A 26,928-nucleotide genomic window follows, 5' to 3' on the forward strand; every position below is an offset into this window, starting at 1 on the left:
CTTGTGTTTCTTGTTGAAGGTGAATAAGTTGTAAAAAAAATTGTTATCTTGTCTAGGTTTACAACAGAGCTCTGCATACTCAGGTTTGGGTGTTCATGTGCAGCTATGATAAACTGGTCTTCCAAGAACACAATAATGTCCTGTGATGTCCTGAAATTTAGAGAATTTCAGGACCAGTAGAGTTTTCACAGTCAAACAAATGTCTTTCCTGGCACAAATTTTTTTCAGTTCAAGTGAATGTGTTGAGCGAGTTGCTTCATTCAAATCACTTGGCAGAGAATCACGTTTACTTGTGCCAACTCATCACTTTCCATTGACTTTATAATTGTGCCGCTGGAAAAAAAAAGTGTTGTGTTTTGTTTGATGACAAATAAATTTAAAAAAAAAGCATTTAACCAACAGTAATAAATGGGCTACATGCACACATATATACTACATAATATACAGTGACCTAGCAATTTGCTTTCAGTGAGCTGCAAAAAAAAAAAAAAAATCAAGATTCTAATATAAAGTTTATATTTAAAAATAGCATGGTTGTCTACTCTTATTATTTTTCTACTGGTCTGCCTCGGCTCAGACACAGCATATGATAATCAGTAAAAAAGTTACCTTCCACGGTGTTTGGTTTTCTCCTGTAGCTGCCCCATTACCCGTGAGTGAGTCAAGCTCTAAAGCCCTTGAATATAATTTAAGGCAGGCTGATGTGCTTATGGCCCTTCAGCAATGATGGTCACTCATCTCCAACCTCTAGCTGAGGGGGATTTGAAGCTCCTCAGGCCTATCGTGGTCAGTATTACCATGTGCTGTCAGTCTGCACCCTCTGTTCCTCCAGCCTGCTCATTCACCAGCTGCTTCTTTCTGGGCGCTGTCTGGTTGACAGCACGGCTCAATCTTCTCTCAGAATGGATCGGGACTTCATCTGCCCATTACAGGAGCTCATAATGACCAACCTGTCAGATAGATGAACACCCAGTAGGACTATCTCCCTTTATTTGTCTCTAGTGGTATTTGTATTAGTACATTTAGAGTGATAAAAAGAATAAAACTATCTTTCCTCAGGAAACCATCCATAGTCACATAGAAGAGGGCAGGTAAACTGATAGCAGTGCTATTTGTGTGGCAGCATATGATATACAAGTGATATAGGCCTCTGGAGAGCGGAGCATCAGTGTAGGTGGATACACTACACTGGTGTCAACCCCACTCACACTTAAGCTACGCTCACAATACAGGATGCTTGAAATACTAACTAATTATGTCTATTAAAATTGAATTGCTTCACTCACATAATGAGAAGCACCACAGATGATGTTTTCCATTAGGAGGTGTGTGACTGGATCTGTAGCTGCCTCACACTAGATTGGCTGTGAGGACCACTGGTACCAGTAGAGGACTGGACCAAAGTCTGCCTGGATCTCCTGAGCTCAGCTTAGATCGATGATTTTTTTGTTTATGAAAAGTTAATATTGGACAAAACATACTGTACATACAGTAGTTCTTATCACAACTGTCAGTGCTTGAAATATAATAATTTGTGTTGTTGTGTTTTTGTAACTGAGACCAGCTGATAACAGTTGTATCACTGTAGTTGAAGGCATGTGTTTGCATTTCATGAGAATAACCAAAAGTTTGTGTACTTGGTTTTTAAAGCTAATGACTAACATTTATGTTAGACTCTCCAACAAAATTAATTTTAGCTCCTGAAATTTTGGTATGAGTAAAAGGTAATATTTCTATGATCCTTGTTGTCACTGTGCATTTTGCATTTTAGACAGTTTAGGTCATATGATACCAAAATCCCTATTCTACTATTGGGTTTTTCCTAAATACAGCTATAAAACATAGATGTTTCTTTAATAATAAAAATCAGAAACTAAGATAAGATGCAGTGAAGTGGAGCCTGGCAAATGGTAGACAGGATATTGTATAATGAAGTCCATAATGTAATCTGTATTTTCTTTCTGTAATGGATATTAATATTCTATAAATCAGTTTGGTTAGTCCTCTTGTGCAAAAATGTAAGAGCCACTAATTTTCAGACATTTTCGAACACTGTTAATTTCTCTGTGGTTTGCTGGACCTATGCTTTGAGAGGTTAATTAAGTACTGCTTTTTTCCAATGAGGCTGTCCAATGATTTTAGTAGCAGAGACTGCACATTTATTCAGTTCACTGGTATCATTTTAATCTCCAAATGTTAAGGGGACAGTGCAGGACAAAAGAATGACTGTTACATTAGAAAGTTTTTATCCTTGGAGTATTCTCATAGCTCATTTTTTTCCAAAGAATGGTAAGTAAAAGTAAAATTGGACTTAATTGCATACCATATAAAAAACTCATTCAGGAGAGAAAATGTAGTGAAGTTTATTGCAAAAATAAAATGCAATGATTAATCCATCAGAATTTCTTTGGTGCTTAGACTTTTCAAGTAGGCTTGTGATCAAAGGGCTCCTACTGGCTGATGAACTAGACAAGGAAATGTTGAAGTTAGTGATTCTACAAAGACTGTGTGGTGTTCAGAGTTAGCAGCATGAAGGAAGTAGAGGTACACTGATTACTTCTTGTATACAAAACAAGAGGAGGATGATAATGGCATGTTACTGTGTTATTGGACAGATGTGAGTAGAGTAGAGTGAGTAGATGTGAGTGAACAACTGATATCTCAATGGATAGCCTCATAAAGAAGCAAGCCTGAACATGCCTGAGGTGTGATTAACAAGGTCGTACAGTAGTACCTTGACATATGAGTTTAATTCATCAATACTGAGTTCATAAGTCAAATAACTCGGAACTCAAAAAAATTGCCCATTTAAATTCACTAAAATAATTTTAATCTGTCCCAGCCTTGTAAAAAAAAGGCCCACATCCCCTAAATAAAAAACAAACAATTTTTTTATTAACCAGTAGACATGCATACTTTGATGAAGTCATCATCTTCAGATTACCACCGCTATATCCACCGAAGCGGGTCACGGGTAGCTGGAGCCTATCTCGGCGGCATATGGTGTGAGGTGGGGGACACTCCGGCCAATCAACCTGATTGGAACCTGGAGAACCCGGAAAGAATCCACGCAGACACGGGGAGAGCATGCGAACTCCGCACAGAATTGGAAAAAAAATGCAAAAGTCTGAAGCAGAGACGAGCTACATCGTTACTCTACCAAGGAGAACAAGATGCAGTCTCAGCTGATGTTGTATCCATTCACAAACTAGTGGTGGTGTCCCGAAGCAAGGCTCGTATCTCGGATTTTTGTACGTATGTCAAACAAAAATATCTAGAGCACTGATAGTCTTAAAGTACTACCGTATTAGAATTAAATATGGCACAAGCAAGCAAAGGAGCATTCTTCCCCATTGACTTATGATCTCTCTTTACCGTTTGTGTTTTGTTTCAAGGCTCAGTGTAGAGGATGCTCTTTTTGTTTCATCCCAGAGACAGCCATGAATCTTCCAGAGAGAGGCAGAACCAAAGGGCAATGCCACCATTAAGGGAATGAATATTGACTCAAAAATAAAATTTACATGGTTTTTAAATCGACTTGAAAAATGCATTGCTTAAAAGAGTCAGAGGTTTGTAGTCTGTCAATGGAGCAGAAAAGGCGTCACTCTTGTTTTATGGTTTGATAAGATTCCATTAATGGAAACTGACACACACCATTTCAGGGGGATTTTGGAGTTGGTGCCTCTGCCAAATATGCATTTAGAAGGAAAAAAGAGAGCTGAGACTGCTCGAGTGTTCTCTCAGGCAACAGTCTGACTTTGACTTGTCAATGATCAAACCAAATTGAGCAATAACGGTGGTGAGACAACATCTGCTTGTCTTTGCCTTCGAAGTCTCCAAAGTCAATATCACTGTAAGTTAGACTTAGACAGTCAAATGAGTGGGTTACGCAGTCACTAGTAGGTAGAGAGGGTCGAGTATGTATTTGTCACATTTCTGTGCTTGCAGAGCAGAAATGCTCCCTTGAGAGGATGATTCCATTTGCAGTTACTGTTCTGCGTGTTTGTATCATGTGCTTGCACTTGGTTTCTATATTCACAGGTTTTTGAGACTAATTAAACGCCATTGTCATAGTGAACTCCTTTGGGTGTGTGAATGTGTGTGCGAGTTTGTGTGGGACTGTGTCTGCGAGCAATAACTGTTGGACTGTTGCAGACAAATTAGTTTTTTATGATGAGCTGCTGAAGCCAAAATAAAAGACTTTAACAACCTGTTTCATCATTAAAACACATTTTAATGTTGGTTTGTACAATTGTGGGAGTTTCACCTTCAGATATCATTTGAGAAAGTGGTTGAAAAGTGTTGTTTGAAAGAACGTAAGATCCCTGATCCCTCAGTGGGCACCAAAAATAAAACAGTATCTTATCAGAGTGCTTGGACAACATAGTCCAACTTCTGGGCTCAGGTTTGCAAGATTAGTGGGCTCTTTAGAGGAAACTGCCTCTGGCTGTCTGCCCAGCTTTCAGCTTGACAGAGATGGATCATATTGGTGCCAGTGTTTTTCTTTCATAATTGATATACAGTGCACCCTCGTTACTCGCGGTTAATGCGTTCCAGGAACCACATGCGATTAACGAATTCTGCAACAGAACGATGAACTATTTATCTTTTTATTTACGTTAATTTAAACGTTTATGACCCTCCCCATACTGATATTAAATCACCTTCTATCTGCATTACCTTTTACCACACTCTTATCGACTGTTTAAAGCACTTTTGTGTCTCACGTAAGTCCGAGACTCATGGAACATAGTGCACTTCCGGATGCCGTCAGCCAATACAATGACGTATGGTATCACGTGACTGCCTACAAAAAATCCGCGATGAGGTGAAGTCGCGAGCGTTGATGCGCAAATGTGCGAGGCCGCACTGTATTTCAACACATCACCCACATACACCATAATTCAGAATTCGGCAAAAGTGATTCAATGTTTGTTAAACTGTGCTATCATGTGTATTTTAGTGTGAAAACTCCAGATAGTCGCTGAAACCCAGAACCGTGATAACCTAGTTCACTTGATAACACTAGTCGCATGATAAATCCGACCAGTGTCTTGCTCATTTTCAAACAGCTGACTGATAGAGTAGAGTATAACTTTATTTATCCCTTAAGGAGGTTCCATCAGGGAAATTAATTTCTCTGTCGCACACAGCACAGTAAGTTCACAAAACACAGAAGAAGAAAAAAGCACACAGAAAGCACCAGCACATAGAAAGTAGTGCAATACCAAATAGAAATAGTAATAAATAACCCATCAAGAATATATAAATAGAAAATCATAAATAGGCTTAGAAATAAAAAATAAATAGGCATGGTTAAGTATGGGTATAGTGAAATGTCCATAGTGTTTGCATTGTTTTTGCTGTATTGTCTGTGTCATCCTTCAGCTCTCGTGTGGACTTTCTTCTTCTTCAACTCCCCCAGAGAGGAGTTGAGCAGTTTAACGGCTCGGGGGATGAAGGAGTTCTTAAGTCTGTTTGTCCTGCATTTTGGGAGGTGCTGCCTCTGGCTGCTCAGGCTTCTCTGGTTGTTGGTAACGGTGTGCAGAGGGTGGCTGTCATTGTCCATGATGTCCAGCAGTTTGTCTAATGTTCTCTTCTCTGCCACCGTTGCCAGAGGGTCCAGCGTCATCCCGACCACCGAGTTGGCCTGCCTGATCAGCTTCTCCATCCTGGAGAGATCCGCCTTGGTCACGCTCCCTCCCCAACACACCACAGCGAACAACAGGACACTTGCGACCACAGACTGATAGAACATCCACAGGAGCTTCCTGCAGATGTTGAATGCCCTCAATCCCCTCAGAAAGTACATCCTGCTCTGTGCTTTCTTGTACAGCTGCCTCATGTTGCTGGTCCAGTCCAGCTTGTTGTCTAGCCACAGCCCAAGATATTTATAGGTCTGCACCATCTCCACCTCCTCTATTCCTATCAGAACTGGTCTAGGTTGGGGTCTGTCCCTCCTGAAGTCAATGACCACTTCTTTAGTTTTGGAGGTGTTGAGCCACAGACAGTTGCTGCGACACCAGTCAACAAAGTTCTTCACCAGGCATCTACTGTATACTCCTCCTCCTCATTGTCCCTGATACACCCCACGATAGCTGTGACATCTGCATACTTCTGGATGTGACACAGTTCTGAGTTGTAGCAAAAGTCCACCATGTACAGGGAAAAGAGGATAGGAGACAAGACAGTCCCCTGTGGTGCACCAATGCAGCTGACCACAGTATCAGACGTGGCGTCCTTTAGCCTGACGAACTGTTGTCTGTCGGTGAGGTAGTTGTGGATCCAAGCAACCAGGCAGGGGTCCACTCGCATTTGTAGTTTTTCCTGTAGGATACAGGGCTGGATGGTGTTAAAGGCACTTGGAAAATACAGAAAAAGGTCCTCGCAGTGCCACTTTCCTTGTCCAGATGCTTGGTACAGCATGTGGAGGATGGCGTCGTCCACGCTGACCTTTTCTCGGCAGGCAAACTATAAAGATCAGCCCATATAGAGCATATAGCTGTCCTACTTTAAAAGACAAACAACGCTTCGCCACCATTTATTATACAAACTGTTAATACCATCCTCAGCCTGTTTTACATACAGTGCGCCCTCATTACTCGCGGTTAATGCGTCCCAGAAACCACACATAACGAATAACGAATTCCGTGATATAGCGACAAACTATCTTATTTACAGTAATTTAAACATTTATGACCCTCCCCATATTGATATTAAACCACCTTCTATCTGTATTACCTTTTCCTGCACTCTTATCGACTGTTTAAAGCACTTTTGTGTCTCACAAAACGTGCGCTGCGTTCCGAGAATCACGGATTTCCAGATGCTGTCAGCCAATAGAATGCGCGTATGGTATCACGTGACTACCTACTAAAAACCCACAATGAGGTGAAGTTTCGAGTGTTAATGCAGACCCGAGTGGTGTTATGTTGTTGGACTTCTGTGCTAGTCACAGAACACCATGTTCGAACACAAGGATGTTCATAACTGTACCTGGTACCAGAGCACCCTGGGTCGGAGGTCAATGATTAATGTTGTGATTGTAACATCTGACCTTCGACGACAATGTTTTTTTGACACTCTGGTGAAGAGAGGGGCAGAACTGTCAAATGATCACCACCTGGTGGTGAGTTGGGTCCGTTGGCATGGGAAATCTAGAACTGGTAAGGCCAAACAACTAGTGCAGGTGAACTGGGAACGTCTGGAGGAGGACTCTGTCCGCGAGGCCTTCAATTCACACTTCTGAAGGAGCTTCTGGTGCATCCCTGTGGAAGCTGGGGACATTGGACCTGAATTCGGACATTGAATCGTTTATGTTCAGCAAAAACACCCGATACATCATGTCTTATGTTTTGTGTTGACCTCCGTCTCCGCCGAACCCCTGAGACCGACTCACTAAACCCCTAGGGTTCGATCGTACCCAGGTTAAGAACCACTAGTCTAGAGTTAATTCCAAGTTTGCATTTGGAATCAAATTGCTGTCAACTCTCAATATGAGGTCCAAAGAGCTGTCACTATCAGTGAAGCAAGCCATCATTAGGCTGAAAAAGCAAAAGAAACCCATCAGAGAGATAGCAAAAACATTAGGTGTGGCCAAATCAACTTAGGAGTTTGCCAAAAAACATCTAAAAAAGCTGATACAGTTCTGGAACAACATCCTATGGACAGATGAGACAAAGAGTTCTGGAACAACTTCATATGGACAAATGAGACAAAGGTCAAGTTATACCAGAATGATGGGAAGAGAAGAGTATGGAGAAGGAAAGGAACTGCTCATCCAAAACATACCCCATCATCAGTGAAGCATGGTGGTGGTAGTGTTATTGCGTGGGCATGTATAGCTGCCAATGGAATTGGTTACCTTGTATTTATTGATGATGTGACTGCTGACAAAAGCAGCAGGATGAATTCTGAAGTGTTTCGGGCATATTATCTGCTCATATTCAACCAAATGCTTCAGAACTAACTGGACGGCGCTTCACATTGCAGATGGACAAAGACCCAAAACATACTGCGAAAGCAAACAAAGAGTTTTAAGGCAAAAAAGAGGAATTTTATGGAATGGCCGAATCAATCACCTGACCTGAATCCAATTGAGCATGCATTTTACTTGCTAAAGAGAAAACTGAAGGGAAAATGCCCCAAGAACAAGCAGGAACTGAAGATAGTTGCAGTGGAGGCCTGGCAGAGCATCACCAGAAACGAAACCCAGCGTCTGGTGATGTCTGCATTCCAGGCTTCAGGCTATCATTGACTGCAAAGGATTTGCAACCCCATATTAATAAGTGACAGTTTGATTTAAATGACATAAGAGTAGCACTTGCCAAGGTGAAGCCACACATATCTGAACTGGTCTCTCAATAACAACAGCAGAAGTCACACTGATTTGCAGGTAGGTAATTTCATGTGAGTCCATGCACTGTCTTGGTTTTGTTCTTTGAAAAAGGTGACATTAATGCACAGTTTATTAAATACACCAGTAAAACATACTGTATACTTATGTCTTAAATTTGAAAAAACAAAACAACAACAACCACTTTTCACTAAAGAAGAGTTCGGTGAGTGAGCAAATGAAACCGGCAGGGTTCGGTACCTCCAACAAGGTTAAGAACCACTGCTTTAGACCTTTTGTCTAGTTGTAAATGCGATAATGAGGGAATCACACACACATGGCCACCTGAGCAGCTGTTGTCCAATTACTTTTGGTCCCTTAAAATGTGGGAGGCACATCTAGAAACTAGATGTTTCCGACACCGTTCACCTAATTTGGATGCAAATACCCTTAAATTAAAGCTGGAAGTCTGCAATTAAAGCACATATTGTTTGTGTCATTTCAAATCAACTGTGGTGGTATACTGGGCCAAAAAGATGAAATCACTTCTGGCTCTCAACGAGAGCCGGAAGATATTTTTAAATGGTCTTGTTTGTTTTTCTCTTTACTGTATTTTGTTGTCTCACTACCACACGTACAAAATAAAAAGCATTCATTCATTCATTCATTCATTCATTCATTCATTCATTCATTTTTTCATTCATTTTCTCGACTCAGGTCATCATTGAATGGCAGTGTCATGAAAGATATTCTTTTCATTCGTTTGAATAATTGATTTGGATTGTAATGCTCAATACAGTAGTGCTTTGAGTGGTAGTCAGGAGGCTTGTAAAACCTTTTCACTTTCAACTTGTTTAATATTGTTAAGTTAAATAGGCTTCAAGGAAAAAAGAGAATATTTATTATTTTTGAAACTGCCCAGGTAGATTTATTTTTTATTATTACAATGGACTGAGTGGGCCCTGGCAATTTTGGACATTTCTTTTGCGAGATATATATTAGATTTTCATGTCAGCTTTAGCTTAAGCTTTTAGTCAGTTTAAATATCAATGATTTTATGAAAATCATTGTTATTTAAACTGACAATTTACCATTTGTTATTGTTAATTTGTAGCTGTAGCCCTCTTTCTGTGCCATGAAAAAAATGTTTTTTCTTTTCAGTATATCTAGCCATTTGTTAGGATATGTGTTCAAATTTTTGCTGCATTTCTGTTTCTGCCATTTCCTCGTATTGAGTTATTGAAGAAGAACAATGAAAGTCTGGTTTTTGGCAATAGTTGACCTTAATAAAGTACAGGCCTAGAGCTGCTGCACTGCTTATTTTTGGGTAGGGACATATCTTCAGTACAGTATATAGAGTAATTGACTTAATTGCCAATTTAAAAGTCCTAAAGCTACGTACCTATTTATATTTACAAGTAATGGTATTAACCGGTTTGGGAACTATATTTTTTTTCTCCTAATTGGCTCAGGAACCTTAATTCTTGGGTGGAAAGTAACACAGGAGACATTATAATACTGTTTCTGTTCTGATCAAACCAACTGATGAAAAAATTCTAGTTTAAAGCCCTGATAGAGTATACACAGGTAGAACACAGTTGTTTCCGAGCGGTTGTTCGTGAGGTGAATTCTTCCTAAGTTGTTATTTATGAAATTTCAATCTACAATCACATTTAAATGCCAGTACTGCTGCCATTACTAATGGATAGATTGGAATGGCTTTGTCAGCCACTAGCAGTAGCAAGGGCTAGTGCTAGTGGCTAATAAAGTCATGATGAACAGTAAAGCATCCCAAGGTGTATGCAGCCTAATGTGCTGAGGTGCTCAGAGACAGATACAAGAATAAAATGGGGGAGATGAGCATGGGAGATTCAAGTATGGAGCAGTGCTGCTCGGGGGGAGTTGTGGCAGAACGTGGAACTGCAATAGTTGGATATGGCGACGCACGGTGGTTTGTATCCACAATGTTCGTATCTTGTGTGTGTGTGTGTGTGTGTGTGTGTATGGCACATTATTAGTACATTATTAGTACATTATTAAGTATTATGATAAAATATATATAAGGAATTTTGTAAGTCTTGCATGGGAATGGGTGTTTAGCTGACATCCCAGTTAAATTTGGAGGTTAAAGAATTTTAGTTCTTCACTTTGGGGAATACTGACAAAAATCCCATGCTATTGGTCAATGGCAAAAGTACATTCAGTATTTTTCGCACTATAATGCGCACCTAAAAGCCTTTAATTTTCTCAAAAGCCAACAGTGCGCCTTATAATCCAGTGCGCTTATAGTGCGGAAAATACTGTAATCTAACAAGGCAATGTGTGTGGTTAAGGTAGGATTGTCATGGGAAAGTTTTTCTCTTGTTTTCCTACAGAAAACAGGCATTTGTTGTCTGAAAGCCTTTTACAGTTTGCCGCATCAACGCTGCTATTATTTTCTCAGGGCTTCTGAGAGACTGGTCAGAGCTCTCAAATATTCTGTCATCCAGTTTGGCATTGTTATGAGCCATAAATTCTGTATGGGTCAAGAGCTAGTGACAAACATAACGTTTTATTTTTAACGTGTGTTATCACAATCTCGTTGAAAAACTGCTTTTTATATTATCTTTAGGTAGTTATTTAGAGTCATTCTGACCTTAATATATTCATGAAATTCAAACCTTTTATGAACAAAAATGATAGCTTCAGTTTTCAGACATCGGATGGCAATAAACAGGTGAATAGTGTTTTGTTACTTTAGACGTGGGGACCTTCTAATCAACCAGTCTGGTTGCTTAAAATCCTGATTATGACCGACATACTAGTTGTATTTGTTGTGTATCCTGCCAAGTCCATTATGAATCCAGGTTTTAAGTAAGGACAAACATATATGGGACTAGCATTACAGAACTTAAACATCAACAATGAAGAACAGTTGAACCCAAGATTATTTATGACTCTTAGTTATTTTTTACCCAACCAAAAGAAAACAAATTCCAGACCTGCTTAATCTGACACAGATGGTATGTTTTGTTTCTGGTGAATAAAATTAAGAATAATTGTATGAAAAGTGATGGAACAAGGATAACTCTGTTACTTTGCCCAAGTCTGTAAATGCATAATTATGTTAAATGCAGGATAAAATATCAGCCCAGACTACCCCATCATCTGCCTGTGTTTTATTATTAGAATTTATTTTGTCAGGGATATTGGTGCAGACCGTGACATTTAAGAAACAAGTAGTTCGTGTTACTGCCTCTATCTCATACCACTGCTCAGTTTTGCATGGATTTTGAAAGCACTACAGGTTCATGTCTATTGGACTGAAGGTGGGCCTGAGCGAAAAACACACACATAGCAGAATGAAGCAAGTCATTGAGTAGAGTTGTGGGAGTGCTTATTTGCTGTTTAGAAGGTAAGCTTTGTGAAACCAATAGAAAATAATGTTTTATGTTTATGGTGTTGTAAATGCCACTGCTTTTCTTGATTCACTCTTCAGCTCGCTCATCAACCAGGGCTCGCTCTCTCTCTCTCTCTCTCTCTCTCTCTCTCTCTCTCTCTCTCTCTCTCTCTCTCTCTCTCTCACTCTCTCTCTCTCTCTCTCTCTCTCTCTCTGTCTCTCTCTCTCTCTCTCTCTCTCTCTCTCTCTCTCTCTCTCTCTCTCTCTCTCTCTCTCTCTCTCTGCTGTAGAGCTTGTGTCCGCTTCAAATGGTATGCTCACAAAAGCCTGCAAAACAAATTCACACATACAGACTCATTTACACGCATTTATTTGCAATGTTTTTCAGCTACACCTTCATCAGGCAAAGGGTTTGTGTCTTAATTAGGGAGCGGCTGTTTGTCTACCAGTCAAGTTTCCCTTGTAAAATTGCACAGACGAATACCATTTGCAGATATAATCTATATATCTGGTGGAGGGTAGTGCTATTGATATTACACAAACAGAAAATATATAAAAATATACAAAATGACACAACACTTAAGATTAGGGTTACAAGGCAGGCGGAAGAAGTGTTTGAAGAATAAAGATTGTGTCAACCTCTTGCTGTTTGAGTAGTTTACCACCTTTGGGATGTCGGCTGACCTGCAGCTGTCACAAAAACATTATGGAGATGTGTTACAGCACATGTCATTAAAATACACAGCTATGGGAGTCTTTATCGTTTCTCCACCTTGTATGTTTGTGATCACTGAACCTTTTTTGTCAGCTCTCTGGTAATTTCCCAACACATACAGGCCCATGGGGACAAAGTGTGATATAGATGATGTCTGAGGATGCTGTGTATACATACATCAGCAGAACCAGTAAAGTGGCTGCTGTGCTGCACAGAAAAATACTTTTTCACTTAGATGACTTCGTAATTATATAGCTGTTTCAAAATTTTTATAAAAAATAATAACAAAGTATAAAATCTTGTAATTGCATTATTATTATTATTATTGTTATTATTATTATTATTATTATTATTATTATTATTATTGGAGCATGGATCTTGAAATACATTAACTGTATGGATTAATATTAATTATCAGAATTTTGAAAGTCAGACTAAAGTCTAAACATGTTATTTTAAAAAGTTTTTAATTTTAATTGTACATATTTATGATTGTGGTTATTTCCAATAAAGCGGACCCAACACAAAAATTTTTTAGCTGAGCATTGACATCTCACAAATACTGTATTTTCTTAAAATATTGGCAACAACAAGCTTTTCATTCCTCAGAATGACTTTACAGAATGGTTTTATGGTGTCAGTGTGACTCCTCCAGTGTCTTAGGGCAGCAGGATAAGTGGTAATCCCTCGGGTGGCGCTCTGCTGTAGAGTAAAGATCCTATAGAGAGCCTGGGCTGCTGAGTCAGCCCTCACAATTTTACCAGGGGGAGCAGACTAATCTTCCAAGTACCTTCCACTGTCAGCACTCCAAGCATCTGTCATTCTGCTACTGGATGACCCTCCTTTCCAAACATCCCTGTCCCTTATGGCATCCCAAACAAATGTCTTAAATGTTTTTCACGTTTGCAAAGCGTCTGTTATTTAAATTCATTTTTATCTGATTTAATTCTGGTAGTGACGCAGAAAAAGACTTCATTTGAATTATTGGATTATAGCGTCATAGGCTGCAAATACTCTACGGCCATTTTGGTGCAGGGTAGCCTTCATTTAGACGTGGGATTAAGCCAAGATGTAAATTAGGCTGCTTGTTTTAGATCCAGAGGAGTTAACATTGTGGCGATGCAAGGTATTCACCCGGCAGTGAGGATGTGCTAGTGTTTGCGTTTATTTAATTTGATCCTGACTGCCAGGCTGCAGCTGGCTAGCTAAGTGCTTTGCCATTAAGAGTCTGTCCTGTGTTTAATTCTGCTACAGTGCTGAGGCTTATGGTGTAATGGCAGGATGCAACCTGCCAGCTCTACAGTAAATGTTAACCATCTTGCATGCTGCCTCCAGAATAAGCAATAATAATCTTCTTGATTAAGCTAATGACTCAGCCAACCTGATCTTTGATTCTCTCTGTTCTCCATCTGCAGATTTATAATGAAAAAAAGAGCCAGTTCGAAGTCAAGAGAAACAACCCGAAGGACCTGGTGGAGAGGGTGGCTCGGGATATCGCCAGGCTGCTCAACAGTAAAAGGAAAGCCCTAGAGGTAAGTGAAGGATGCTTCACATGATTTAACACCTGTGTACAAATAAACACTGTACAGAGAACAGACACAAACATTCTATCTATCTATCTATCTATCTATCTATCTATCTATCTATCTATCTATCTATCTATCTATCTATCTATCTATCTATCTATCTATCTATCTATCTATCTATCTATCTATCTATCTATCTATCTATCTATCTATCTATCTATCTCACTCTCTCTCTGTATATACGTATATACAGTACATATATACTGTATGTATATATCATCAGTCATCTCACTTCCTCCTCAGAATTAGTCTCATTTCCATGTGGACACACAGCTTTATTCCCTCACTGTGAACTCCTGTAGAAAGCAGTGTAATTCCTCTCTAAAGTTGAAATGCAATTTTAAGCCGATTATAGTTTTTCAGTGACAAAAAATAAAGATAATCATCTTTATCATTTTTTTCATTTTTCCTAACACTCTCTTTTTCAGTGTCTTCTTTTTCTGTTTAATGTTGGATGAAGTCAGTTTGGATGGTGTATAAGAAGAAACATTATTTCAGAGGTTATCACTTCAATGTCCTGCATTTTGGGATATAATTATTACCGTTTCTATGCTTAGACAGTCCAATGATTAGTTAGAAATTTATTTTGCCCTCTCAGTGAGTGACCTCTAACCCAGTGAGAAGAATAGAGGGAGGACTTGAGAAGGGAGGGGAAGCAGAGTGACAAGGAGGCAAATGAGAAAAGTATGCGCAATCAATTTCTAATTTAATTTAATCCTGAAAAATAATGTTTTAAAAGGAAAGTGTTGCCCCCTGTTTCACAGTCATAGAGGGCAAGTCTTGTCAAAATCCCCACTATTCGAATTATAGGATGTGGAAGCATTTAATTTCCATATTACCCGATTAGAGAATGCATTTATTGGCATTCAAAGCTAATTATATATATACTGTGTGTATATATATATATATATATATATATATATATATATATATATATATATATATATACATATACATATACATATACTGTATACACACACACACACACACACACACACATGCACACACACACATATACTGTATATACATTATCCATATTATCCACATACTATCCAAGTTTACTGTAAATTTTGCCCTTAGCATTCCATTCTCCACCTTGTTTCCACTCTGTCCATTGAAAGTCACTGTCACTTTTCAACACAGTGGAAGCCATAAAGAAGACGGCTTGTTCAATCTATATCTATTAGGAGCATGAGGTCTAGTGAGATGAGGCACATTCATGTTTAGGGGCGGAAGTCTCTCAAAAGCAGAGCTAAGTCTACAGCTCAGATCCTAATGAGGAAAACAGTTACTGTGCCGTATGTCTCTTGTGGTCATTTGTATAAATGAATTCAGACAGAACTGAACACCCACCCCTATCTTTTTGATCAAAGAGAGGTTGTAATATATCCCTGACCTTCACATCCCTTCACCACCCTCAAACACATGTACAGGCACATAGAAATAAATACACACCCCGCTCACTGAACAGCCCCCCAACCCCACCATAACCTCCATGGGCAACACTGTCACCTCACATCCTGTCTGGGAGATTCGCTCAGGAGGAAGGAAATGAGGTGAAAAAAGAGAAGGGCTGGAATGAGAATGTCTCCCTGGGGCATGGAAAAATCAAGAAAATGATGTTCAGAAATTCATAGATTTCAAAATGAGCAGCAAGTGGGAGGGAAGGAAAAAGGAGGCAGCAAGTTGACTGTGAGAGAGAGAGAGAGAGTGTGTGTGTGTGTGTGTGTGTGTGTGTGTGTGTGTGTGTGTGTGTGTGTGTGTGTGTGTGTGTGTGTGTGTGTGTGTGTGTGTTTGTGTGTGTGTGTGTATGGCGGGGGGGGGGGTAGATGGAAGTGGGGAAAGAGTTTAGTTTCTTTTTTAAAAAAGGAAAGCAAACAAGAGAGTTGAATGGAGCCAGTAAGGAAATTACAAAGGGAACAAGTGTAGTAAAGAAATGGGGAATCATTATTTTGTTATAGAATACAAATCTCCCTATAAAGCATTCAACATGTTAATAGGTTTCATTTAGACATGTTATCATTATTTTTTTCCACTAAAACTAAAGGCTCTAGACTGTAGGCAAAAGAAATTCATGGAGACTTATTATTCATTCAGGGGTAGAAAGTGAAAGCCCGGCCTTAATGCAGTCTGCAGATAAGACAGTCTCAAACCCGGCTCAGAATGGTATCGACAGCGTTTTATATTCCAGCCTCTTTCTACCCCTATTATGGTTATTTAGTCCCAAATATTTCCTGTTGTACAAAAGACGTGTGTGTGTGTGTGTGTGTGTGTGTGTTGTGTGTGTGTGTGTCTGTGTGTGTGTCTGTGTGTGTGTGTGTGTGTGTGCACGTGCTTGCGGATGAAGAAATTATTCTTCTGCAACCTATTTAAATACTGCTTGGGGAGATTCGTTGTAATTCATGTTTGTATTACTAATGAGAAAATACACATTGACTCTAAATACTCAGTTACTGATATAAAGTGGGGATTCACCGGGATTTAGCCGCTTTATCCTTAATTCCCAAATTAGCTACACTTTTTTAATCATTTAAATGCTGTTGTACAGTTCAGAAAGGGCTGTGAAATGAAGCAGGCGTAGGTGTGCAGATATGTGTTTACCTGACCGGCTCACATTACTGCTGTGGTTATTACTGTGAAGAAGAAAACTCAGTTTGTGGCTTGCAGCAGCTTATAATATCCACATTTTAATATTTTTGCAAGCAAATATATATTTATTCCATAAATATAATTCAGAGTGCATTGAACTTAATGTTCACCTCATCCTGAAATTGGAAATAGCATAAGCTGAGTTTCTTTTGTCAGAGCGACTCCTATTTATTCTCCTTCTTTTTCTGTCTTAATCTCCTCCATGTTCCTGTCCGCTCTCGTTTTCTTGCCTCTGGCTTTTGCCGTCTTCTCAAACAAAGATCTGATTCTTTGGTCGGTGCCAAAATTAAAATGTAAAGTAAAATCTGTTAGGCTGACAGGTTTGCATTTTGCCACTGGACTCCTTATAAATCCCATTCGTTTCTGCAGCAGGTTGGAATATGATTTAGGAAAACTTCCTCTGATGTTTAAAATCTGTGAGTTAAGGTTGATGCCTAGACTCTTTTTTTAATGTTGGGGTAGATGAGCTGACTATGCACCCAATCAGGTTACTGTGTTTCACCCAAGTTTTCTTTTTTGTGTGTGTGGATGTTGTTCTATTCAAACCCATTATACCTGTCTTACCCTTAAGGCATATTTGGCCAGGAAAGGAAGAATTAGTCTTCATCAAGCTGTACAGTCATGAAAAGTTAAGTGGTTATTTTTGGGGGGTTAAAGTCTAATTATTCATGAATTTAAAATAATGTGTTGGTAATTTAAATTTTTGCTGTGCCAACAATTTAATTACAAGGAAAAGAGACACTCTGGATAATTAGTACGTTTTCTATCAACCTATTCAAAATTATTCTGTTTTGTGTGTTCTAGACTGACAGTGTGTACAAATGACAACAGCAATTTCATGTATATGGCAGGTTTTTGTCCAAGCAAACTCATTATTTTACTAATATATACATATACAAAACAAAATGTGAAGTTTGTCTGTTTGCAATAATAAAATCACAGTAGATTAATGAACATTTGATAATTATAATGTCCTCATTTTGTTGAGACAAAATTAACTAAATTTAATTGCAGAACTTTAAAATTTAGCACTTTAAACTCTTCTCTATTAAAATGGTATACGAAATCTCACATATCTCCTTATAACTCATGTTCTAGGTATGACATCATGTTATGTTATGTTATGGTGCACACCAATGCACCAAACACTATGTTGCTTGATTATATAGCAGCTAAACTATGAATTTACAGTTTATAGTTACAAGTGCAAATCATGCGTACCAGTCTGTGAGAGTCTCTTGCACTACGGCCATGCCAGGCTTCCACCTCTTTGATCATATGAGAACGTCTGTCAGGGCTTTTAGCTGGTAGCAGCCAGAAAGAACACGACCCTCCATGTAACCTGTCATGTGTATAATACCAAAGTGGCATGAGAGAACTCCCAGATTGAGTCCTTGTTTCCTGCTTTGTGGTGATCCAAATGATTGCCACAGAAGTCCAGTATCACTTGGACCTCTCAGAACCATCTGAGAGGAACAGCATCCTGTACTCTGTCAGTCAAGCAAGTCGAGTTGAGCTGTCAATCAGACTGCTGCTGGGATTTTCCAACCTCGGGAAGGGAAGATGAGACCACGAGCTGCAGACGGAGATCATGTTCCATTCCCGTCAGCTGCAGCACAGCTACTAGCATTGACAAAGCTCAAGTTATGATTTCACAGAAGGGACTGGTGGAATAGAGAGGGGACTAAGGTTGGTTTAATCCAATTACACAGATCTCAATGCTATCCCAATACCACTAGAGGCTGAAGGATCGCTGCCTCTGGGCTGCTTACTGCTTGACGTGTACACATCCAACACTCTACTCAGTCAGTTATTAAAATGTTCACAGGGTCAGACAGGGAAGGCAGGGAAGTGAAAGGAATGAACGCTGTTTCAATAAAAGTACTGACGGAGAACACAAGTTAGAGAGGAAACCTCAGCAGCAGGCTTACAAGTAGAGGGAAGTGGAGCTGTTAGTGTGAAGGCTTTTTGTTTAATAAGTATGCATCCGGAAGACTTACTATTTGACATCATATTTGCAGCAAATACCTCCATGGAGCATTTCTACTTTAAACTTACTATCATTATCTTGTTATTTTATTTGTGTTTGTGAGATGATAGTGAAAGAAATAGTATTATCAAATTTATTTGGCTTTGGAAATGTTTCCCATATTAATAGGTAAGTCCAATTAAATGCTGGCTGTCAGAGTCTTATTATTTGTGGACAAAGCCAGAAGGCAGCAGTTTCACCCTGTGTCCTGTATATTTTGCTGAAGTAAACAATTGCTGCCTGTGGTGTTACAACTTAAACACTAAGGGATCCAGTAGTTGGATCAGTATATGCAATTTGTCACAAAGATGCTTAACTGACTCATCAGTGGGGATTTGTCAGATTAGTCAAACTTTAAAGAGGACCTAGATGTTGTAATTTAAGCAGTTACAACAAAAATAATTCAAGACAGAAGGTAAGGATGTAAGTAGTGTGTTTTTTTTAAATTGAGGTAAAAAAATGTTTATGACACGTTATTTTTATATAAAAAAAACTTCACATAATACTTACTACCTGTTTAATCAGATTAGAAACGAAAGTGAATAGGAACAATAGCAGGCGGTGGTAATGTTCACTCACCGAGAGAGACACAGAAGTTCTGTGACTTTGTAGTGATGATAGTAATTGTGAGAGATTACAGGGCAGATCAGACTGTATACGATGCAATGACAGCCAAAGTGCGCTTGACAGAATTAATCAATCAGATAGCATCTCCTCCTGACCGTGGATACCAAGATGACACCACCGGGTCAGGAACAGGGAGGGGCTGGCCGCTCCGAGTCATCTGTCATCGAGTTACATTCATCAATAATTCACTGAGACAGACTCCGGCGCGTGGCACCTGCAGCCAGCTCCTACGCTGAAAGCACTGTGAGCACGTCGACATAGGTGGGATTGTTTGGATCGTCTCATGAGCACATTTTGAAACCTGTCACTCGCCTGCTGAAGGATTAAGGATTAGACAACTCAAAAGTTAAACTTTGCATATAAGCCAGTTATCAAACTTATTATTAAAATACTGTTTACATACATAAGGAGGCAATTCCAGAGCAAATAACTTCATACTCTGGGTCACATTTGCTGGAGAATATTTTGAGACAGGACGTGACTTTTCCATTAATCAGAGGTTTTTGTTTGATGTAATATGATAATATTATACATAATATACAGTATACTGTATGTGATATTAAAGCAGATAGGTGAAGATAGACGGAGAAGCACAAATATATTTTTTGCCCTCAGCACAAATGATGCAGTGTTGTAGTAATTACTTCTTTGGCTGTATGGACAATTATTGTTAGCTGTTATGGATTGTTGCAGATAACATACTGAAGGACATTATGATCAGAAACATGTTCGGTTAAAGACAAGGGGAGATGTTGAGCTGTCATTGCATTTCACTCTAAGCAGTGCTACCACAAGTACCGTATAATTTCATATATATATATATATATATATATATATATATATATATATATATATATATATATATATATATATATATATATATATATATATATATATATATATATATATATATATATATATATATATATATAATAATTAATAATGATTAAATAACTTTATATTTAAAATAATTGCATGGTAAATGGTAGCAGCAAGCTACTGGACTTTCTGTTTCCTTCCTGGTGGCCTATTTCAATTTATTCAGAAAATGTTGTCATGACAAAAACAATGACAAATGATAAAGCCTCAATTTATTTTTTTTATTATATTATAACTCCATGCTATCAGTTTGTACTGATGGTCTTTGATGGCTCCTGTGGTGTACCTGATTTAAATGTGTTCAACACTCCTCTTGGTAATGTAGAATATACAGACCTCATAACACTAACTTTTTCTGCAAAAAGAAGTGTGGTGAGAACAACCACTTGATTGATGAGTTGCCAGCTTGCAGAAAATGTAAGAGGGAGATGAAGGTACTGATTCTTTCTCCTGTGATGTGTTTTACTGAAAATTGGTGTTTCACTAAACCAGAAAGAACGGCAGCTTTTATCATTTAGCAGTTCAATAAAAAGGCAACTGCAATTTTTTTTTTGAATTACAAGTTATACATCATATTGTTGTTTGCAAACAATCATCAAAAAACAAACAAGAAAGAAGACAAACAGATTAATTATTGTTACTATGGTAACGCTGTCACAATAGCCACTTCCTTGAACCGGCTGTTTGTGGACTTGAGTTGTCATGTCAGTGGGATTTTCGAGCCTCAGTTACTGGCTTTAATTGAAGAGGCTTCCACCACAAATAACCAATTTACAACAGCTAAATTTAGCCATCATTCTTTTTAAGACACACTGAAATAAAAGCTCCATTATCCCACCATTGTGAAGCCGTTTCGAGTTACAAGAGCCGTCTCTTGAATCTGGACTGGCCCTCAGTGGTAGAGAGTTCTAGAGATGGTGGATGAGTGAAGTGGAGCTCAGTCTTTGTGTAATGCAGTCCCTGTTACAGGTTTTAACAGGATTCGTTTCAGTCAGTTAGCCTGTGCTTTGCTGTGTTGCGGGCCTATATTGCCTGCTGTTCCAGTAAATCAACACATAATGTATACACATTCTATAAAAAGACATTTACAGGCTTTTTAAGTCACCCAAGGTTTCTGTCATTCCCAAGAGCAGCAGTCTGACAGCCGCTGGTAAGCACACAATAAATTACACCACCAACAGCAAGTGATGATGACCCACCTGTTAGCAGGAAGGGATGACAAATGAAGGCGTTGTCTATCACTTTCTGAGGAAGAGAGAGTTCCCTGTAGCCTTGCTCTCCTCACACCTCATTCATTAGTCTAGATGTATGCAGAAATTCATGGCAGTGTGTGTGCTGTGATCATCATTATCATTGGTACAGGCTGTTTATTAGCATATAAATATAAATTATTCTAGGTATATTCCTGTGAGTTACTGTTATTCTTTTTTCCATTCTCTTCATGTTCAATCAAGTCTGCATGGGCGAAAAACATGTCTTTATGTGTTATATCTTTATATCTTTATTTTATATTTTTCATTATTTCACCGGTTTATTATGAGGGATGTTTGTACATCCGTCCATCTGTCCTGATACTTTATATGTGCAGGTCATAAATCTTGGAACTTGGTTAAGACTTCAAACATATGCAAAATTGGTGCATTTTGGTGTTTTGGGATATTTTTATCATTTATGTGTTTCTTGTTTTTTGTAAATGATTGATCTACTTTGGTGTGAAGTGGTATGGAGTGTTACATTAAAACACCTCATCATATTCTGGAGTGGTGCCTGTTACTATTTTGAAATTTTTACAATCTCCATTTATGTGCAAAAAGAAACCTCACTCTTTTCTTACAAACCGTAGAAACACGGTATGAAAAAGTTTGGGCACCCCTGATAAATTTTGAGATTTTCCTTTATAAATTAGTGGTTGTGTGGATCAGCAACTTCAGTTAAATATCTCATATAGCAGGCAAACACTCCTGTGTACGTAGGCCAAGGGTCAACGAACTTACAATTTTGTGTTCCAATAACTTGTGCTAAAAGTATTCCAATAAATAAAACAATGATGCCCAGATTTATACACTTGCTTAATTTTGCTTAAATAATTATTGCACACTTTGTGTAAATCCTATAAACTTCATTTCACTTCTCAGATATCACTGTGTTTGTCTGCTATATAATATATTTAACTGAAATTGCCAATCCAAACAATCAGTGATCTATAAAGAAAAATTTTAAAAAATGTCAGTCGTGCCCAAACCTTTTCATACCAATTAAATTGAAATAAATCATCTGGCAAATTTGGGGCTGGGTGGGCTAATCGGTCTAGAAAGTCTTCATAATAAACAGTCCTGGAGCAGTCCACAAATCTTTTCAGGTCAGAAGATGAAGCTGTGGTTCAGGTGCTTTGGAATTTTACATTGATGTCAATTTTACATCAATGTCAATGTCTGCTATGAAGCTTTACGTAATGACACCATGAATGGTTTAGATTGAGTTAGGGATCTCCCTCACTTCAATCCTAGGTGTAAGTTGTTGTCATGAGTTGAAGACAGCTCTATCACAGTCTCATCCAGATTTTATAACGGGTGGTGTTTTCATAAGAAAACAGTGAGGTTTGTTTTTAAGAACATCTTGTAAAGAATGCTTTCTCTCTTGGACAATTTGTACATGTAGAAATGGTGTGAAAGGTGTCTTTTAATTTAGTTTATTTCTACCTCACTAGTAAACTGAAAAAGCTTATATACATCTCTCGATGGCTCTTGTTTTTATGAAGACAGCAGTTAACGTCCAACCCAGGCCTCATCACGGCATTAAAACTTGATCTACACACTTACGATTAAGCTCCCTCAGGCACAGCATTGCCACTCAGTGATAGCTTGCGACCCTCGGTATGGTTTGTGTTCGTTTAGGGAGCTTAATGAATTACAAGAGCTTCATAATGAGTGTGTCTGAGCAGTGCTGTGGGGAGGTCAGATGGTTGGAATAACTAATGAACCCAATCACCAGTGAGAGCTTTAATATGCATAAAACGTTTTGTTAATGCCGTTTTAGAAGACATAGCTACACATTACAACAGCAGCCCTCCCACCGCCACCACCACTGAAAACCTAACAAAGTAATTTGGGATCCATTTCCTGTAGGTCTTTAGAGAGACACTTATACCTCTCAGGTCCCATCAGGGAAGAACAGAGGAAGTAGGCCAAGTTCTACTTGGGTAAAAATAGAAAAGTAAACTTTCCTACTTTGTAGTCCGCACTGATTGAAAAAGTATATTAAATTTTTGTCAGTTTTTTTCACAGTGTCATCATATTCCTGAGGACAGAAAGAAAATTGTTTATGGTATCTTTTACGTCTTTGGGATGCGGAATTGTTCCCTCAGACAAAATGCACAAGCATTAAAAAACCCACAAAATCACTTATGGTCGTAAGTGATGCTTTGATGAAAACACAACACTCACCTGATGTTTTTTTTAAAAAATCTAACGGACGTATTATATTATCAGATTTTTTTTATTGCTTGTCATAATCTGTCATTTCATTATCTGAGAGAAAATTACTAAATCAGATTTCTCCCTTAATGCTTTGGAGACCTCGCCAGAATGTCAGCAGACAGGACAGTTTAACTTTAGATTAGCATTTACCTCAGTGAGATAATATCATCTCTCCAACTGAGAATTAACTCTTTTATTTACTGATCTGTTCATTTATTTTTTAATCCAAAATGACTAAAACATTTCTTGTTTTCCACTGCGTACAGCATATTTTTGGCGATCCTAACCTAAAGCCTAACACACTGCCAAGGGCAATACTGAAGCATCATGATGACATTCACTATAGTTTGTTATGTTAGGATGCTAATATTTTGTAACACCAAAAGCAAATAAAAATTTAGGCTTATAAAGAAAGGCATTAAATTAATTTTGTACAGTTTTTGGTCATAAAATCATTTATTGGACAAATCAAGATCATCCTGAAGAGAATCCTAACATCAAGAAACGCATAACACAACCTCATGATGGGAGTGGAGTGTGACCACCTGATAGAGCTAGTTTTATGTCAGCCCATTTAAACCAGTATAGACCAGTGTGGTGCCCTGACTGACAGATATTGTTCTCAAAAGCTGCATCTTTACTCTGTCTTCATAGATAGATATTTAACATTCATCCTCCTTTACCGAAGGACAAGAAACATGAGTTGGTCTATATTCTTAGTGATACTCACAGTAATTGTTCATGTGGCATGTATACACAGACGTACACACACATACACACACACACACACACACACACACACACACACACACACACACACACACACACACACACACACACACACACGCACACACACGCACACGCACAGTTACACCTTCACTGAATCACATATCCCCTCCCTTAATCTCCTCCCCAGTCTCCCGGCCCCTGTCATTCAGATCTATGAACTTCCATTAGCAACCATCTGTTACAACCTGCAGCAGCGCTATTATACTTGTGTGTCACTCACTCTCATACACTTTTACACACACACACAAACACACACACGCACACACACACACACACAAATGGACAAACTTACAGTCGAATAACTTCTTCAAGCCTTGAGAGAATTTGCTGAAGAATCGCCTATTTAACCTTGAAAGGAGAACTCACCTGTGCGCTGGCTAACACCTGTGGTAGCATCACTCTTGCACATCTGCTATAGATGCATCAGAAGGTCAGCAACCTCACACAAAGTGTGTGCGTGAGCATGAATCAGTACGGGTAGGTTGTTACCCCGTTTTGTAGAAACAGATTGTTGTATCTGTAAGTTATTCTATCTATAGTGGCAGGTCATTCTGTCATACCTACTGATAAAGGGCACAACATCCCACCCACTGTTCCATGGCAGAATTTCACATTCGACAAAATGTCAGAACCTGATCTGCTTCATGGCAGCGTGCCTCCAGCACATTTCATTATATCTTCAATGCACACATTTACTTGAGCCCTGAATGCAGCATTTTCATCCGTGTTTGAATGCTCTGCTTTCAGGGTTTTTTTCTCTAAACAATTTCAGTGTACAGAAAATGAATCCTATAGTTATATATATAATTTTTTACCGTGTTCCTACTCATACAAAATCTTTCATTTGAGTGACAATATGGATTCAAGGCAGGAAGTATGTCCATGGAGGGGTGGGGGTGGGGGTGGGGGGGTTGATTCAGCATCTAATTATCCGACTTCTTTTTGAAAGAAATGTGCTCTGTGTTTAAGGAACTTGTTCACGTAGCAATGGCATCTGCTTCACTCCGTCATTTCCCCGTCAGCAAGAGACAAATGAATAGAAATGGCTGCTTTGTCCTTTTATGCAGTCGTCTCTTATGCTGCATAAAACATATATTTCCAGTCTTCCATGTGCAATTTTGTCTTGAGAGAGCAAAGAAAAAATGAGACATAGAGATGCTTGAATCACAAATCATTGTGTTAACACACAGTCTTTTTTTTTTGTTTTGGTGGGGTTTTCAATTACAAGGCAGTGCTCTTGTCTTTTCGCTGTTTTCTTTCCTACAGAGCACAATTGAAAGATAATTTGTATGAAAGGGACTTTTGAAAAACAACTCAGCAATTTAGTATAAAATGTGATATGGCGCTTTTTTTGCGAAAATAATTAAATTAATGCACTTAAAAATAGTATTACAGAATATAATAAAATATTTTCAATAAAAAAAACATTTAAGGTTTGGTTTCACTTTTTTTGTTTTTGCAAAAACAACATTTGCAGAATGTTTGAGGGTGGGTTTTTTCGTATGCATTTGTAAATGTAATTATGGTTTGCTGTTAAAGGAGAGCAAAAATTCACGCTGAAACGTTGACCACCCCCCGCCCCCCACCCTACCAGAACCCCCCACATCTACTATCTACTCTTCATCCGAGCGATTATCCGCCAACTCCCTCTTATCAGCACCATCAGCTGAGAAGCTACATAGCAAAATGGTTCTCGTGGGGGGTGAAGTCAATGTGCAAACCTTTGTGTTTACAGACCACAGAGATGGAGAAAGGGCGTTTTTAATTAATCTCGTATTTAACTCCATTTAATTGCTTGAGCGGCTCTTTTTATGAGAATCCATGTTGCAGTGAAAATGTACGTTAACCATATAAATAATGTTTTTGAGCCCATAATAAAAGTATAGCAGCTACGTGTGTGAAACGGTAATCTGAAGTCACTTTTATAGTTATGCCTACAAAGTTGTTGCATTGTTGTTTTAAAAATCGATGTGGAGCCGTAGTTTTAACAAGCCCGATTTACAAAGAGATTTAGGAACAATGCTGCAAAGAAGTTCCACCTCAACAACTTCTGTTTGTTCACATTGAACAAAGCAAGGATGGGGCAACATCGCCTGCAGTATGCATCAAGCGGCACTTAAAGTAAAGAATGGATTAACTTGTCAAACAATAGATTTTGTTTGGTTGATGTTCTTCTTTGAGTTAGCTGCTACCTGCTACCGGCTCACAGTCTTTTGGTTTTAGTTGCCGTCCTACAGTTCCAGCTCACATCCACACAGCCATGTGATTCTACCATCACAGCCGTCACAGAGGAGGAACACCTCATTACGCTTCATTTCCTTCCGAAAGAATTTACAGACAGACTAAAGGCACACCTAGGCCCACATTGAAAATGCTGTTTTAATTGTTTGTTTTACTTCAGGTTTCACAGTTTCAACAATTGAATTCAGCCTTGTTGCCAGATGTTTTTCTACTCAGTCCAGCT

The 26,928-nt window shown here is 38.7% G+C and overlaps 1 protein-coding gene across 2 annotated transcripts in view; it reads left to right on the forward strand.

The window, feature by feature from the left end:
* The window catches only part of cacna2d2a (calcium channel, voltage-dependent, alpha 2/delta subunit 2a), a 153,406-nt gene that overhangs the window by 31,889 nt on the left and 94,589 nt on the right, over window positions 1-26,928 (forward strand). For both annotated transcript variants that reach the window (XM_068316404.1, XM_068316405.1), the window contains exon 3: window positions 13,845-13,961. In XM_068316404.1, the coding sequence (XP_068172505.1) occupies window positions 13,845-13,961 (117 nt within the window). The remainder of the gene's footprint in view (window positions 1-13,844; window positions 13,962-26,928) is intronic.

The sequence above is a fragment of the Antennarius striatus genome, chromosome 5 (assembly GCF_040054535.1).
Source record: "Antennarius striatus isolate MH-2024 chromosome 5, ASM4005453v1, whole genome shotgun sequence".
Taxonomy (NCBI): Eukaryota; Metazoa; Chordata; class Actinopteri; order Lophiiformes; family Antennariidae; genus Antennarius; species Antennarius striatus.